General features: G+C 36.1%; 1 protein-coding gene across 4 annotated transcripts in view; it reads right to left on the bottom strand.

The window, feature by feature from the left end:
• Positions 1–11503, bottom strand: part of LOC149787348 (protein BANP-like) — a 38123-nt gene extending 26620 nt beyond the window's left edge. For 2 of the 4 annotated variants that reach the window (XM_089977900.1, XM_089977904.1), the window contains exons 1-4: positions 11404–11503; positions 1844–1971; positions 1171–1250; positions 437–612 (exon numbers count right to left, since the gene is read on the bottom strand). In XM_089977900.1, coding sequence (XP_089834026.1) covers positions 437–612; positions 1171–1250; positions 1844–1955 — 368 coding nt within the window. In that variant the 5' untranslated portion in view covers positions 1956–1971; positions 11404–11503. Of the gene's footprint in view, positions 1–436; positions 613–1170; positions 1251–1843; positions 1972–11335 lie in introns of all 4 variants that reach the window. The other 2 variants (XM_089977902.1, XM_089977901.1) reach the window with 2 other exon arrangements.
• Between the last annotated feature and the right edge of the window lie 7839 nt (positions 11504–19342).

Here is a 19342-nt window from a genome sequence, read left to right as displayed (position 1 = left end):
ATAAATACAAATATGGCTACCAAATTTATGTTCTCTATCTTAAGTGGTTTTGTTTGGCTCAGTTGGGCAAACAAGATTTCTGTATATAAAAAGTCTAAGTCAATAGTTTTAATAGAAAGTAGATTTCATAACACTTTTCTGGTTTGAAGTAAAGTGACAATACCGTGTTTCCACTAACGAAATATCTGATTATATCGACTAAAAAAACATAACATATCCTCTATTTATATTTCCTGTTTTTTTTCTATTACAATGATATGCAAACTGTCAATATAAATTCATAACATTGTCAACACCCCGGCAACCACCAAAAGAAAAATGAAACCTTTGTCTTTGCTATCTGATAATACGGGCAAGACACAAAGCATGGGAACAATAATGGTTGCTGGCTAGTTGTAGAGCAAACTAACCAGTTCCAACTAAAACAGCTGCTTACCCTTTCTTGACATTGTTAGGGGACATTATCATGCCAGAGCCATTCTGTTTTGCTACTGAGAGGAGCTGATCCATCTTCTCTTCAAGTTCTTTAGTACGATGGTTAATGTGATTCAGCGTGCTCTCAATGCCCTCCAGTCGCATACAAATGGCCTTGTTGATGTTGAACAAGATTTGCTGAATAAATAAATATATCAGTAAACAAAAAAGATTTCAGTGGAATGTTTTATTTTTTATATTATAATGTTCTTTAAAAAAAAATTCAACACAATTGCAATCAATATCATGAAAGTGAAGATACTACCACCACAATATATCTCACTATCCACTAATGCAGGGGAGACAATCTGTCAATCGAACAATCCATTTCAGTCAAGCTCCTATATATAATAATAGCACAAACAAAAAACAAAGGAAAATGTTTCATTTAGGACAAGACAAACAAGAAAGGAGGCACATAATACATGCAAAGACTCATTCACAAGAAATACACTTTAAAGAGTTTTCAGACTTTTCAAGTATTCTGGGATTTTTGAAAATTTATCTGTGCATTAAATTTTGGAGGAAACTTTATCTCAAACCAAATCAGTTCATGGTTTCAGGTAGTACACATTTTCCTTCATGATACTATTACTTTTATAATCAACTGACAAGAAAGAAAGAAAAAAGAAACAGAAACACAAAAGCACTGACCTTCATTTGTACAATTACCATACACATTTGACATGCACTTACTTTGACTGAACTCCCAACATTAAAATCGTAATCAACATCAGTCCTCCTTTGTTTTAAAGGAGGCTCCCCACTGTTAGAATCTAAAATGAATTAAAAAAAACAAAAGTTTGGTACACTGATAACAACGTAAACCATCAACAATGCATTCTCTCTCACATTCAGCACTCAGAGCACTCTGGGGGATTTTTGAACATAAACATCAATGAGCTCAATTTATATTTAAAAAAATAAACCAAGAAGCAAACAAATGGAAAACTAATGACCAAAGTTTGAATTCAGAAACCTAAACCAGAAAATGAATGTCTTGAAAGCAAAGCCCCTCACTAGAGCAACCTCTGTACATCCTACAATTCTGCTGTGATGAAGGATAAAATAGATTATAAATCTAACATTGAGTGTTGATCGAAAGGTAGTTTTCCTGATATTTTACTGCTACTGCTTTGTTACTAATTGTTTTTTCTTCCCTTACAGCTGATCCATTCAGCAAACACAAATTTATCTGGGGAATTAACTTCAGGACATATCTATAAATTCCCACATCTGCAACTGCACAGAAATGATATTTTTCCTAAAACACGGACCAATTTAGGTCAACATACATACCTGTAAAACAAAACAAGTAAAATCATCACATATTAAGCTGCTACAATAAATAAAAAATGTAAATATTTACCCTGATCAGTTTCAGAAACAGAAACCGAGTCATCCATATCATGTGATGTGTCCATCAATCCAGTGACTGCGATTTGCACAATCTGCGGGCTGGAACCCGGCTCGCTGGCCATCCTGTATATCTCCAGCCTGAGAAGACAGATGCAGTATTTCAATAACTTGATTTGGTTATTACTCAATAAGCTAAAATCAAGTTCATCAGCTACCATAAATGTCTGATTTTTATTGGAACTTATCCTGTAATGTGCAAAAAGTATACTACAACGTGAAATTATAGTCCAATAATGACTTAGTAAGATCAAAATGATTTGATTCTTCCAACCTTACCGAGTCCTTCTTGCATAAGTGCAAAGATAATCATACCTTTAGTAATAGTGCTTATATTAAGAATGATGATACATTTTTTCAAGGTTCCCACGCTTTTCTAAAGATACATTTCCAGGATGAAATTAATTTGTTCAAGGTTCACATATGACCATTACTAAATGGAATTAAAGAACATTTTAGATTATAAAACATGTATTTTCTAAATCTAAAGATGGTTCTCTTTCAAGATTGTCCAAAACATCTAAGCCAGAAAAGATGATCACATACAAGACCAAAAAAATGTATCACATGAAACAAGTTTGATTATATTCCTTTAAATTGTCATGTAAAGTCTTTTCAATGTACAAAATAAAAATTCTAACTTTATTTTGCTGACCTGCAATATGTTGCTAAGTGGGAACAACATAATGAACATAAATTAGTTTTGTTTCCTTCAAACCTTTAATTCTTAACTCATTCAGCCCCGATCCCACCTGTACATATGATCTGGTTTCTGCATTCAATGGCAGATCCTGCCTGTAGTCGTGGTTTGTTTACTGCATTTAATGGCCGATCCAGTCTCCAGTTGTGGTGAACGTGTGTTAGATATGTCTCTGATATGGTTACAAATTAGTTTTTTTTCTCAAGAATCAGACCAATATTAAACCAATCAGAAATGATTTTACTTTCTTCAAGCAAATATGGATTGTTCAGAGGCCAAGGGTTACTAATCGAAAGCAGTTTCACTACAGGTGTTCTGTTCATGAAAAATCAAAAATGATGGCAATGAGAGTGAAAATGAGGAGTTTCTCAGGTTTGATTCAAAATATTGAGCAAGCAGAGGAAAGATACAGAAGTTTCTGAGATTGAATCGTCAGAAGAAGAGAATGCTGACAGCGATGATGAAATTAAGGGCTGATGACATGATAATTCTAAAAATGTTGTACATAATTTTTTAAATAGTGTATAAATAAGTTCTGAACGACTTGGACAAATAGGAAAAAAATATATCACTGTGTAGACAAATTCATCTGGAATAATTGGTGAAAAATTTGTGGATTTTAATTGGATATAAGAGAAATTAAGGTAAAAACTCTCTGGGACACAAGTAGCTAAACATAGCTAAATGCTGCTGGGGCATAACAGCAGTGATACTGATAACAGTGCTGGGGCTGAATGAGTTAAGAATTCTATAGCAACATATATATATATGCACCTTACAGAAAGTAAACATTTCCTATTACAGTATAAAAAAAACAATAAATGCAAATAATTAGAATCTTGTCTTGTAACGAAGAGAGTTTAACCCTGAATTCATCTGTGCCAATAAAATCCCAAAGAACTTTTTTCAAACAACCTAATCTCCTTAAGACAATCTGGTTAAAAATCCATCATTTAAAAAACACTTTCAAAAGGGTTAATTTAATTTTGACAAAAGACCTTCAAAATTATATACTGTTGTACAAAAAAGAACTGAATTTTCTGTAAAATCAACTTTTCTTTAAATTCGTTAAACCAATCCCCAAACCTGTATTGATACAGGGGCTCAAATTGTTTTTTAATATGTAATGCAATGGACGACAATTTCTCATTTCAGCCGAGATTCAACAATTTTGGACTATAAGATTGGTTTAAAACGAATACCAGTCCATTTTTAATCTGGGCTTTCTCTGAATATTCCCACCCCATTTTTCATATTTGAACATTTAGGTTGGGATGTGGGGTCGTTGCAATTGCATATATAAAAAATTTGGAATTTCCACCACCATGCAGTAGCGACACATGGTAGTTGCTTACCAGCAGGACTAGAAAATTTAAACTTATGTTATATCGACTCATACCTGCATGAAACCAATAGGAAAATGATTTATTTTCTCAGAAATAGCAAGTATTATAATCATTATGTCTTTAATCTGCTGACAGACTAGATGAAACTATGGCAATGATGAAACCTGATTTGGTACTTGCCATCTGCATTACTAGTCACTTCACAAATCTCAAACAACGACATCAGAAGTCCATTAGTCACATGATATCAACAACAAACTCCATTTTAATGTTGTTGTAGAGAAATTCAATTATATTAAATGAAAGTCAGATACTTTTTGTAAAAACCAACAATCTGGCCAGTCTGATTTATCAAGCTGAGAGCACATGTCAACAAGGTAGTCACATGTTACAACCAAACTCCAGATGTTCTTAGAATATATAAATATGGAAAATTTTGTGTTCTTTTGTTTTTGTATTTTTATTACATCCAGTACACAACTTTCATTTTATATTTTTTAATTATTTTTTTCTCTACAACATTTGAAAATGTGGGTTAGATTTGTGTACTCATCTGACATGCAATGCAAATTGTGAGTACCAGGTCACATTTCAATAATGCTGTAGTTTTATCTTGTCTTTCAGCAGACTAAAGACATAATGATTTTAATACTCACAATTTCTGAAAAAATAAGTAATTTTCATATCGATTTCATACATGTATCACTCAATCTAACAACGCTTAAAGTTTGCTAGGCCATCTGGTAAGTGGCTAAGCTTTCCCACCACAATGTTTGCCTCTTGTGATGCTAGAGTGGTTTTCGTACCTTCCATGTAAGGAAAGATACAGATATCGAGCTGACTTTGAAAATAAAGGTGTCTACTAAACAAATCTAATCCAATGAGTGTTTGGATTGACTCAGCATATATGTTTATTGCAAGCACACAAATGATCCATACTGCACCCTTCGAATATTCTGGTTAGAACTTGATAAATTTAACTCAAGATCAGTTTAGTTATGACTCAATTAAGTGAATGTTTCGGGCAACAAGTGGTGACGGAAAATTGCCAGGTTTTCCCCAACTTTCATCAATATTTGCAAAATTCCAGGACTTTTCACGGGCAGGAAAAAAATTATCATTACTCCCGACTTTTTCCCCAATTTACCAGTAGCGTGGGAACCCTGATTTTTGGAACATGACAAATAAATATGACATTCTAACTTTGTGCATTTGCAACAAAAATCATTTTCTTGAAATGCTTTAGTTTAGAATGTTACCTTTCTAAAAGCAAACTGAGACCAAAGCACAATCATACATGCAACATACATCAGGCAAACCTAAAAACATATAGAAGCTAAAGAATACAACAGTAATATCCGAATGATCTCCTGAAGCTATCATGGGGGTTGAGGTAAGATGGGCATGCTGGTGAAGGGAAAGTACAGGGACTAAATGGGCTGATGGGGAAGGGCTTGGAATTTTTTAAGATAGACTAGAGGGGTGGCATGGTTCGGGAAGTATCACTTCACTTATGTTCTATCTACTTGGGGCACTGTTTAAGCTCAGTGCCCAAAGTCATAGATTTTTTGTTTATAATGTTTAAACCTCCTTTATCTTCCTCCCTTGAAAGCAAAAAGTCAAACTTTTATACAGAAAGGAGAGACACATCACATCACGAAGCACATAATACAATTATCCCAAGAGCTTCAAACTGTTTATACAACCCACCCTAGCTCTGATTCATTCCTTTTCCCCCGTCAATACAGGCTCAGTTATAGTATTAGAAAAGCAGTTTAGTCTTGGAAGGATGGCGTTTGCACAGTAGTATTCCTTTGTACAAAATAAGCAAAGAACCCATACAATTAGTACACCAACATGGAAATGCAACACTACTCCAACTACACTAACACGACTTAACTGATTCACTCCATACTTTCAGTTTTAATCAGTTATGTGTTGTATTTCCTCATATAAATTCAGCTTTCTCCATATTCAAGGAGTTTTCAATGTTGTACAAACCATGTATAAAGATGAACAGACATAGGATGTATTGGAGTAATTCCATGCTAGATGTTAAAGTTGTTGCTGTTGTTGTTGTAGGGTTTAACGCCATTTTTCAGCACACGATAGGCTATACATGGCGGCCAGTATTAATGGTGGAGGAAGAATCTGGGAAAACCCTCGAAAGAACCATGACCCACGAGAAGCTACTGGCAAGCTTTCTCACATACCCACACTGGCCAAATCTGAGACTCAAACCTACGCAGATAGAGGTGAGATGGCAGTGATCCGTAACGGAAAGTGCTTTAGACCACTCGGGGCCCCTTAGATGTTAAAGTGTGATGACAACAAAATAATTATCACAAAAAGTTAACATTTTATGACAATATGTATGCATGTGTTTGCAGTCCACAGGTTTTCAATAAGCAATGCACTGATAGGTGGTTGATTCAGATTGTGCTAAAACACTAACCCACTGCTGACATCAGTGCTTTGCTAACCATCCAACCACTAATTTGTTACGATTAAAAAATGGGAACTCATCTTTTATATCCTTGTAAATCAATTAAAGTTATAATTTATATTAAAGAAAATATGTTTAGGAATATTCCAGAGCATTGTTCCACTGAATGCTGACCAATCATAAAGTGTGCAAGAATTATGAGACAGTTAAATGATATTACACAAGAATATGTAACAATTTAAACTGTTAAATTTCTCTTTGAAAATACAAACAGTATCACTGTTGTTCTTTCGGTTAGTTACCTTGACCTTTGAACCCAAAACATTGTTCTTACACAAAGTACAAGATGTTCACAAAGTTTCAAAGTTTAGTAAACTAAAATTAATGGAGAAATAATTATTGTACAGAAAATTTGTATCGTCTTACGGACCTTGATGTTTGACATTTTTCACCCAACTCATTGGGTATCTTCTTGATCTCAAGATCTAGATATCCACAAAGTTTGGTTACACCAGATGACAGAAAACACAAATTTTTGTGTGGAAACAATTTTTCATTATTTCAGTCAGTGTTCTTATCCTCTTACTTTTTTGACCCCGAAATCAAAAAGAGTTCTTCCTTGCCAAATGCAAGCTATGTATTATGTCCGGTCTCTGTAGATAGTGAACATTTGAACTACTATACAGAAAAAATTATATTTTTAATCAAGTGACCTTGGCATTTGCATTCAAAATTGATAATTTTCTTCCTTACCCTACGTGCAAGCCATCGATGTTTGGTAAATGTACATGGTGGGCAAGTAAAGATTTTGTGCAGAAACCAACTTGACAACAGATGGATGCATTGACATCTGTTATTTAATGTACATTATTTGTTAGTTTTTTTTATTTTTTTTTAATTTCAATGTACACCACTCACTCGATAACTTGTGCCCTGGTAACTCTCAAACCAGCTTATAACATGAGGTCAGGCATGGATCTCATTTTTTTTAAACCAGAAATTACCAAAAATACCGATTCCCATTTTTTAAACTTGACAAAAAACTGCATTCAAAATTGGTAACTGAAATGTTGATATATCACTCATTTTATGGTTGAAAACGGTAGATATGACCTGGAAACTTTAACATTTTGAAATTATCAACTTTTAATAAGAAGTCATATAATTGGTTACATTTTCTTTCTCAAATGACATTTTTAGTACACTGTAATTAAAGATATTCAAAGAAATTTCAATCAATGAAAATGTCACACCAAGTGCAGGCAGTACATTAATATTCAAATGCCAATTAAATAATTTTTATTTTAATTCTATCTTTTAGTTCCAATTCAGTGCAATTATCATAAATGCAATGTGTATTTAAATGTAAAATGTGTCAATCTATCCATAACAGCTATGTCTGCAAGCATTTCTTTGAGAACCTAATTAAGTACCGACCATGTTTTGATAACTGATGTGCAGAAGTATTTGTTGTATTGTTGCAATGAATTAAAAGCGGGCCTCCTTTGTATTATCAGTCAATTATGTCTTTTGAACCAAATAATGGAGGTGGAATATAAACAAGTTAAAAGGCACGCAAATCCTACATACTTAAAATCTAGCGGCCCTGGTCGTATGAACTCACTTCAGCTGATCAATCGAACACTGTTATAAATTTTATTGTGTATGTAACATAAACTACCTTAAATTAACTAACTCTTTCATAACTGTGATCAAAGATATCAGGCAACCAAGCAAAATTAATACTTTGTAAAATAAAGAGCTTGGTTTCACAGATACGGACCATTGTGGGCAAGTGATTTTCAGAGAATTTCTGAACTGGCACTTAGATATCCTCAAGATTGATAAGAAGTTCCACTCTTACTTTCAGTGAGATCACGACATCAATATTGTATTAAATGAACAATAAAAAATTGAGTTTTGACCTAGACAATTGTCCCATGAAACAAATGTCACTAGTTTTTGAAAAAAAGGAATCTAGTTTGGTGGTACATGTATATCAACAGATAGTCTAGTTTCCGGCTATTTTGACTCCCGACTTGCTAGTATACTATTTAATTACACTCTGGGAACCAGACTAATCAACAAAACAAAAGCAGTGATGTAATACACTTTTTATGTATACATGATGGTTGATGAAACCAGCTGGAACGATCTTTCACATGTTGAAAATTTTGAAAATAAATGTTATTTATATAGAATAACAAACAACTTCATTAAAAAAGCGTGTTATTAACAATTATTATCGATGTGATTGTAAAAGGAGGATTCAGTCATTAAAAAGCCCAGTTCCCTACCCATCGGTTTTCTCGATGCATAAGCAGATTGTTTTCAATTTGAGAAGGTCCCTCGGTAACTAGCACCTTTGCTTATACGGCAGTCTAGGCTTGTGGACCCCATTGTGCACGAGTTATCAGGGGAGAGATGTATGATATAAAAATCGTATGTTGGATTTGACCTTGTCCAAAATTCAGTTCATTTTCAACTTGACCTAAATCATTGATTTTTTTAAAATACTCTGTAAACAACATAGCAAATAGTTTCCTATGAGTATCCTATCGGGATCATTATCTTGGCCCAAGTCAAGGACATTGTGTTTACCACAATTTATATTCTAATTATAACTAAGATTTTATTTGTAAACATTAGGAACCTTCTTGAAGATATTTTTCATTACATAATATTTTTGTTTAGAAAATGCAAAGTATGCATGAAGTTAAGTAGAGGACTTTATAATCTTATCTACTCATTTGTGCTCTAAGATCTTGAGGGAGAATCAGTTGTATTATTGCCATGTGCAATAATTCATTTGGGCTGGAATTTATTTATTCAAATTATACTTTCACTGGAAATAAAAATGCTTACAAAAACTAACATTCTTGGAAACAGAGACTTGAATTTATAGTGAAATTTCAAAAAAGGATATATTGTTGGATTGTATTATTACAATCCAACAAATGATTATCAACACATCACCTCCAAACAGGCCACAGCAGGTACATGAATACTTCCAGCAATGGATTGAATTTGGATTTCCACTAAAGTTTATTCAGAACAGAAGTCAATTATTTGTTGAATTACAAAACTTGTTGCTTCTCACTCTTTTCTAATATTTAAGCTGTACTGATGTCGCTTTTTGTTGATTATGCAGATACCGCGTACAGCTGATTGTTAAAATTGCAGATACCAATTATTTCAAGAAACCACACGTTCTACAGTTAGTAAAAGCACTAGCATTTGATTGACAAGTGAATCATGCCCTATTTATGTTATAACTAACAATGCCTAAAATGGGTGCAGATTTATGTTAACAGTTCAAATGTGGTCTCAAGCTACCACACATGTGATAACTATTTTCTCACATTTTATATCCCATCTTATTTTGTATTCTTAACTCATATATGCAAATAAAGCTCTTTACTAAATAACATATTTATTCCGAATTAGTTTTTTGGAAGCACGTATGCTCTGTGATATGTTTCTTCATTCCTTCTTTTAATTTAATGATGGCAATTAATGCTTATATACACGGTACAGTAATGCCAGGTCAAGTTGACTCATGTAAGTTTCATTGGTGGGAATGGTGATCATAACTTGCTAGTCGAGAAAAAATCTACAGCATTCAGTGATCATTCCTAGGATTTAGGAAGCAATTCACTAACAAGCAAAGCATGTAAAGCGTGGCAAAAATAAATTTCTTAACTCCTGGTTGATGGAGATGTACTTTGTGAAGCTAGCCATAAAAAGGGGGGGGGGGCGCGCCAGCATTTAATTCCTGAATGCATGAAATCGACGGTCGCATTATACATCACTTATCTTACATTGCCAAGTATGACCATAGGGTTTTAGTATTAAAATGTCATTATCTAAAGTTTCTTAAAAAAATATTATTTGAAAAATAATATACATAATATAGATTTGCTTAATACCCGATGTTTCTATTACAAAATGAGAGACTGTAGGAAAGTAGATATTTTAGATTTGATAATGCATTTATTTCAGGTGACAACAGTTAGACCTATGCACTAACAGTGATGCGCAATGCAAAGACCATGGAAGTAGTGCAAAACAGTCATGTAATGATTTATTCTGTAATATTATGGCTGTATTGCTTGTTGTCAATAATGTAATAGCTATCCCATCTTTTTCAATTTTCACTGCCTATTACATTAACAGTCTTGGAAAAATATTTACTTATTCTGACGAAATTCTTTGACAATTGGCAACAAAATATTGAGATTGGTGATTTTTTTGGCGACAACATTTTAAAAGTCAGGACCATTCCTGTAATGTGTATGCTGGAAGTTCAACAGCCACATGAGGAATGTTCAATTCAACATGTTTTCAAATTGAGTGTGCAGCATATACATCAAGATCCTAACATTAGGGGAAGTATATGCCTTCGTAAAAAGTTTTGGGAGTATGCGCAACTTCAGAGTAACGCCCCTTTTGCAGAACCTGGAACCTGCATCGCGACTGTTTATCAATCACTTCCCTCATTCATCTGCTTTCAACAGAAAATTAGATGCATGTTAATATAGAGCAAAGAACACCAAACATATATGTATAATATCTTGAAGGTCGGTGTCTTTATTTACTTATTCGCAAATCACTAACTTTAAGAACCGCGATACCATTATAGCACAATAATAATCTCCGGTACTTCGGGAGGATATGTTATCGACATCTGGCTTAGATAACGAAAATACAAATCGAATGCAATAATGTCAGATAAAGAAAAAAAAACTACTAGAGGACAAACTTGAAGATTCATAAGTTATAAATAAATGCACCAACGTTGCACTGGCACATGTGAGGAAACGGATTTATAGCAGACGAATTGCCCCACACGCAAAACGATTCGTCTACAACATAAAAAAGTTTCCCTAAAATGGCTGAATCAGTCTTTCCTATGCAAGCAGCATTTTTTAAATCAAAATGTAATATTATTACCATGTGAACGTCAAAATTTCGGAATCTAAAAAAAGACATGACTCAATAAGAAGCTGTTTGACAGGTACTTTCAACTTTACCGCTCCTCGAGTTGCAAATATTTTTGAAATCCCGTCTGTGTCTCGGAGAACGATAATGGCGTCCTGAACGGTAAAATGCGAGAAAGAACGATAGTGCGCATGATCGACCCCCATGCACCCGCTGTTCCGTTTAATAATTTGTTCTTCCCAGTTACAGTACAGCTCTTAATTTTACAACCGTATTTCTCAACCGATGCATGTTTCCGACTTTTAAAATATAGTTTTTTATTTTAATACGACATTTAAAATGATTCGAATTATATCGAATAATATAGTGTATCGGAATTTTACTTCTAAATAGCAATATCGCGTTGGGTAAACTATTTTTCAAAGGAAGTGTCTATTCGCTCAGCCGCTGTGTACCGACTTTGGAGGTATCGCGGTATTGTTTTTCCATAGACCTCAATACTAATGTTTTGTGAAATAAATATACTTTCTATCCTACCTCAGCATGCATGCCACACACTGTCATAGAGAACAATGTCAGATTGTCAATTTGACAAAGACAAAACCAGGTACTCCATTGCATTTAAGAGAGATAACTCAGCTGGAACTAGACAGGGGTAAGAGTTATCTAATCAGAAAAGATATATTTTCAGCCATGTGTACCACATTAAAAAAGTCATAAAAAAATACAAAATATGATCTATATATGAATTAACATAATCACACATTTTGCCAAGAGGCTCAACTTTTTTAAGCCTATCAGAAAGTACAACTCTTACATAATGCACCAATCACAGCTAGTGTTGTTTATTTATGAATACAATATTCCCTACACCTTAAGCTCCGCCCACCTGGGGTTGTACAAGTGGTACCGTTATACCTTGGAAAGACTATTCGCACTGTTCTATGTGACCACAGTCGAAAAGACTATCAGTATGACGACCGATCAAAGCATTAAGGACGAGTCCCAAAAATATTTAGACTTATGTGAATTCAGATAAATATAACATATACCCATTAGTACCATTACAGGTTTGGCGGCCGATTTATCGGACTATAAACACCACAATAAACTTTTATCGGACTACAAACACCACAATAAACTTTGTTATAAAGGACATTTCACACACACACACACACACACACACTCGCATGACGACCTAGTAATTAATTCACTAGGTCGTCCTGCGAGTGTGTCTGCTACACACGAGCGCATATAACACCGATTGAGTAACATCATTTTTTTGGTGATGTGTGCTTAGTTGTGAGGGATGTGTGTGCATGTAAAGTTATGAGTGCCGTTTACCCGCGGACCTGGGTTCGAATCTCCGTAGAGTACGAATTAAAATTTCTCTAACTTTCATATGGCGGCCGTTCGCTAACAATATTCTGCGACCGGTGTCTGTCCCTCTGTTTGATCTAGAACATTTATATGGCATGCAAGCAATTAGAATCTGACCCGTGAATTGGTCATTTTCCATAAGAGACAAAAAATGGACAATTACAGTTTACTTTAACAGTCAATATATTTTTTTACCAATAGATATATATGTCCATCTGTGACACAAGAGACTTTGGATCAAATCCCACTCTATATTATTATTATTATTATTAGGGGCCCCGAGTGGCCGAGTGGTCTAAAGCGCTCTCCGTTACGGATCACTGCCATCTCACCTGTCTGCGGCGGTTCGAGTCTCGGATTCAGCCAATGTGGGTATGTGAGAAAGCTTGCCAGTAGCTTCTCGTGGGTCGGTGGTTCTTTCCTGGGTTTTCCCGGGTTCTTCCTCTACCATTAATACTGGCCGCCATGCATAGCCTATCGTGTGCTGAAAAATGGCGTTACGCCCCACAACAACAGCAACATTATCATTATTATTATTATTGGGGTGGCCGAGTGGTCTAAAGCGCTCTCCGTTACGGATCACTGCCATCTCACCTCTGTCTGCGCCGGTTCGAGTCTGGGATTCAGCCAATGTGGGTATGTGAGAAAGCTTGTCAGTAGCTTCTCGTGGTTCTTTCCTGGGTTTTCCCGGGTTCTTCCTCCGCCATTATTACTGGCCGACATGTAAAGCATATCGCGTGCTGAAAAAATGGCGTTAAACCCCAAAACAACAACAACATTATTATTATTTGTAGTAGTATTTAGTGTGTGTGCTTTATTACCTTGAATTAAAAAAGTTTTGTTTCATAGACCTAAGAAATCGGCTTCTTTCAAACTCATCATAAACTTCAACTCGTTTGACCATTAAATGAAAAAGAACATGTTTGCTTTGAGCGATAAACGAGTCACTTGATATTTACTGGAAAAGTTCTGTTTCTACATCAAACCAGGTAGACCAACAAATAGATCTCCGCTTTGTTTTTCCCCTGACATTACTTGTACCGCTACCAGGAAAATGTCAGGAAAAAAATCGGAGGTCTACTTGTTGGCCTACGGACGAAAGAGTATTGCATTGTACAAGTTTTAACAACGGTGACTTGCAAATATGTAATTAAAGATAACCAGTGACAAAACTGAAAATCTTTCGCAAATCTGGTACGCGGCAGCCGTACGAATAGCTTTACGTAACTTTAACGCGTAACAGCCGTTCGAATAGACTTTCCAGACGTGGTTTGCTGCGGCCGTGCTAATAGCCACAGGCTATTTCACGTGTCAAAATAGGGTAAACTCGCAGATGCATATGTATGTTTGTCACGGAATTGTACAAATCCCTTTATTTATTAAATACATGTACTTGGGTTTCGTGTGTGTGTGCAACAATATCCGAGGGTGATTTAAGTAGATTGTACAAATATTTCGAAACATTTGAGTTCGTTTCATCCTATGTAGGCCGATAGATCAGCCCTTCACCCATGATGATATTGATTTTCGAGTGATGGGCTGATATCACATATTCATTAAAAGCTGCAATTATCTGCATTGAAATTTGGCTGCACATATCGACGTATATTTTATACACTTACCGGTATTTCTCTGCAGCTACCGTCGGCTGAAGGGTTTTTTTTGGTGACAAGTAGATTACATTTCCTGAGCAAATCATGTTTGGTGACTTGTAAATCCAACTGGAATAGCACAACCATCTGTCCCGTGGCAATTTTGAATTTCGCGCTTGATATGGCTGCTACTAATTACCGTTATGTTTTGCTTTCTTCCTAAAATCGTGCTATCTTCGTGGAAATGTCATTTTTTAATGAAAAAACAACAACAAATTTTCATGAAGATTTAATGCTTTTTGTGAAGCAAAAGTCAGAACGCGTGAATCCATGATATTGACATCCGATTCGCGTCTGTAAGTCTTACGTTTACTGGTTCATACACACTAATCTTCAAAATATAGACAGGAAGTCAATGGGAATGTAAACCATTCATTTGAAGAAAACAAACATGATGTTACATTGGGGCAAATGCGATCAGCCAGAAGAAAGACCACTTCTCAATAGAGTAACAATGTATTTGCGGGCTCTGGGCAACTTATCTTTTTTTTTTTTTTCGTTAATGGAAAACCGTTTTCCGCCTAGGTCACTGTTCTTCAAACGTTTACGATTCCTCGGTCACTTAACCAATGGACCACCTACGAGTCGGGTCCTAAAAAAATCTCAGCTCCAGGACTTTTAAATTTTACGACTTGTGAGCCACTTAACCTCTGGTCTAGATTACGGGCCACCCATCTTCCACCCCACCTCACCCCTCCCGCTTTCCCCCGAATCTGCTTCTTTTCCTGATCTTCTTTAATACCGCACTTGTTTCATGTGTAGTTGTTGTTTCTCCTTCTTCTGTTCCTGATCTTCATTATTTCTGCTACTTGCCTTTTTTCCCTTGTCCTACTGTGATGCTGCTTTCGTTTCCGCTACTTGTTTCTCTATTTCCTTGGTCTTGGGTTGTTGTTGTCTTCTGCTTGTGTTCTAATCGTCTTTATTCCTGCATTTATCCGCCCACTTGGTCCCTTGTTCCTGGATTTTTGTTACCAATGAATCCCTTGCCTGATCATTTGATTTCACTTTCATTATGCTCGTTATTGTTGTTTGTTTGCTTTTGTTCTGCTTTGTGGTAATTTAACTTTCCTTATCTGCGCGATTTTATTATCTTTAGTAATTGTTGGCCTTAATTATTGTCCTATTCGTATCTAAATGTTGATTTTGTTGTTATTGTTTACGATTTGTATTATTGAAACTTTTACCTTGATGTTGATTTTGTTATTATTGTGTTGCTACTAGTATTATTTTAACTTTTACTTTAATATTGATTTTCCCCAGCCACTGTTTTTGTTTTTAGTCGTTGCTAAAAAGCTGTCTCTTTCGACCATTCCGACTATCTGCTTGTCGTGGGCCGATAAATCAGCCCCTCACCCGTGATGATATTGATTTTCGGGTTTGGGGATGGTATCATTTATTCATTAAAAGCTGCAATTATTTGTAGATAATTTCGGCTGCACACATCAGTGTACATTATATATACGCTTAACGGTATCTCTCGCGGGTGTAGAGCCACCGTCGGCTGAATGGTTCTTTCGGTGACATGTACCATATTCATATTTCCGGAGCAAATCTTATGTTTGGTGACTTGTAAATTCACGTCGAATAGCACAACCATCTCTCATGTGGCCATTTTGAATTTCGCGCTAGACATGGCTGTTACCAATTACCGGTATGTGTCCAAAGTGTACGCAGGTTTGTTCCACGCATACAACAACATTGTACATTTTAAAGAACAAGGGACATCAGAACCACGTTCGTCCACCAGTACCAACACAGATTTGGGGAGTTGATTTATCAGACTATTATTGTCGTAGCCAAGGATGTGGGTTTAATTTATTTATTTCGATTAGTTTTGAATTAGTTTATCTTTTAGATAATGCTATTTTCCCCCATCCCCCTGTTTATTTTTTATTTTTATTTTTTATTGTCGTTGTAATAAAGCTGTTTCTTTCGACCAATCCGACTATTTGTTTTGTCGTAGCTAAGAACGTGGGTTTGGTTTACTTATTACTGTTAGTTTTTAGTTGGATTAATTTATATTTGCCCTCTTTTCCCATGTTATTTATACATTCTAGGATGCTATTACATGTAAACCGTATGTTTTTGTTTTTGACCTCTGTTAATTGCGGGTATGTGTTTCATTCTCCTGTGTTTTTTTCTTCTTATTCTGTTTGGTATGTAACTATGTCCTTTTATAATCATAATAAGGTGCAGGTATTTAGCAAATGTTCGAGAGTTTCCAGAGTCGTGTAGCGGGGGCAGTTTGTACTTGTGACCCGTTTTATAGGTAACTGTAAAGTTAGCGTCACGAAACATAATAGGACAATGGATAGCGACGAATTAGCCTTACCCAGCAGGCTAACAGCTACCGCTAATTCATTTGCATGTACTACGGACTCTACTTAGCTGCAGCTTAAGGACAGGTCGTTGTCGTTGTGGGGTTTAACGCCATTTTTCAGCACAAGATAGGCCATACATGGCAGCCAGTATAACTGGTGAAGGAAGAACACAGGAAAACCTCGGGAAGAACCACGAACCCACGAGAAGCTACTGGCGAGCTTTCTCACGTACCCACGTTAGCCGAGCCTGAGACTCGAAGACTCGAACCCACATAGACAGAGGTGAGATGACAGTGATCCGGAACGATGAGCGCTTTTGACCACTCGGCCACTCGGGGCCAGACTGGGGGGGGGGGAGGGAAGGGAATAAAAAAGGCGGCCCGAGCCGAATAACTTTTTAATTTTATAAAAGAAAAATTGTGTTTGAACAAGAACTAGGAGAGGCCCGGGTGTTTCTTACCCCAGGGCCCGTGATCGCTCTCTACGGTCCTGGGTGTGGGACGGCAAAATATGAATCCGCCGAAACAGAAGAATTCACTGGGACGTGGGAATTGGATCGGACGAAGACAAACATCAAAAGAGTGAAGAGGAGGAAAGAGTCACGGAAGTTGCCACATATTAGTGATCCTACGGACAAGTTAATCCAACCCTAATACCGATTATCAAACTGGCGGTCGCTGAAAACACGGCAGCCAAAGCCTTCCCAGTGGCAATTTGGAGTACATATACTGCAATCCTATTATTGGGTTGCATACAGTCACTGCTCGATATCAGGACTCGTACGGCTGACCGAACACTTCACGGATATCCACGATCTGCACCCTGAAGAAAAGTACCACGAAGGAATGAGTGTAGAAGACAGAATGAACGAAGATATACGGATCAAATGATAGTCTGCATACATTTGTGAAAAAAAAAAAAGAAATAAAAAATGTTAGGGCTACATCCGGGATATTATGCTTGCCGCATAATATCTCATATCGATAAACAACTACCGCAAAATTTCCTGAACTGATTGGAAATAAGAAAGACGAATTTAAACCCTGGCATTTTGCCACAAATGCCCGAAACACCAGATTAAGATAACAAATACAAAGAAGAAAGGGACTTGTGCCTGATGATTCGAATACTTGTCTCCCTACCTTATATACGCTTAGCATCAAAATTAAAATCGTAGGACGTGATGTATGTGACTCGCGCATACCCAAATTAGGGCCTGTCTGATCATAGGTAACTGCGCGATATTTGACATATAGATAGGTCCCGAATAATGTCATTACCGTTGAGTTCATATGGTGTTTAGAAGTTTAAATAAATTCATTGAATCTGAAGATACTATTACAAGACATACATACATAAATACAACGCAAATCTTGGTAATTTATAAGTTGATTTTGCTTCAGTAAGCCTTGTTCAAAATGGTCAGTTTTGGTGGTTGCATGCAGGAGAAACTGACTGGTTGCCCATCGTCCAGGTAAAATGGGCAGAATATCGTCGGTAGTGACCTTTTCGGGAAGTATCTATTGTGGTATGGAAAGCTACAGGTACCCGGCGGTGCTTACAATTTTTTCCTATATTTTTATATGGTCAACAATTGACGACTCAATCACCGCTGGTTACCTGCGGCTTTCCATAACTGTAGACAATGGGAGCAATCCCTATCCAGGGTTTTCATTTGGACACATGAAAGCATTGTTTAGACGGAAACTAGTCCTGAAAGGATTCCGATTGGCAAGCTGCTGAAGAAACTAACGAAGTGCGACACCCCAATTAAAATCACAAACTTCCACGGCTATTATAAGCTATAATGATAGGTGAAATACTTTGGAAAATATAAGCATATTGCACAAAAACTGAACAGTAGATAAATTCACAACTCAGGAATATTCGATCTGAATGTGACTTTCAACTGGTTGGCGTTAGGTTAGGGACCGCTCTGCAAAAAAAAAAAACCCAGGAAATTGGGCATATATTTGAAACAAATGCAATCTGTGAAGCATGTATAAATGGTGACAGCCATGAAAGTAAAGAGACTGACGGAAGCGTTCCTGGCACTTCTACTCAGTTTAGCATGCTTTTGGTGGGCATGACTGTAATAGTCTATCGTACAAATTATGAAGTAAGCAACGAGCGATATGAGACTATAATGCAAAAGAACGAACGAAATACCCCACTCCGATCAACTTAACATTAGTTAGCAAAGACTGACAACCAACCGGATGTCATATGTATTCAGGAAACTCACCTGAACGACACCACAAACGTAACAGTATAGGACGTAACAATAAATATCTTAAACATAGATCACCAGCCTGTAGAGGAGGGGGATAGCGATATATATATATATATATATATATATAAAGATGTTGTTATTTCAGAAAACTACGCGATACCGGAAATATTACCACCATGTGAACTGGAAATACAAGCGATATAAATCAAAACATAATTAACCAAGTAATAATAGTCAACATATACGAAACATATTAACATATGGAACATATTGACAACGCAACTTCATTAATTGGTCAGTACCATATAGAAGATGAATTTGTACGTGTATGTTAATTGTTGTATAAGTTGCAATATAAAATCTGCAACTAAAGTGGGATGATTAAGCTGCCGCTGTAACTAATACTATGAAAGCCATCATGCTTACATTGGAG

The sequence above is a fragment of the Sinohyriopsis cumingii genome, chromosome 12 (assembly GCF_028554795.1).
Source record: "Sinohyriopsis cumingii isolate HCF-2022 chromosome 12, ASM2855479v2, whole genome shotgun sequence".
Taxonomy (NCBI): Eukaryota; Metazoa; Mollusca; class Bivalvia; order Unionida; family Unionidae; genus Sinohyriopsis; species Sinohyriopsis cumingii.
The sequence above is the reverse complement of the archived record's forward strand: the minus strand, read 5'-3'. Positions and strand labels throughout refer to the sequence as shown.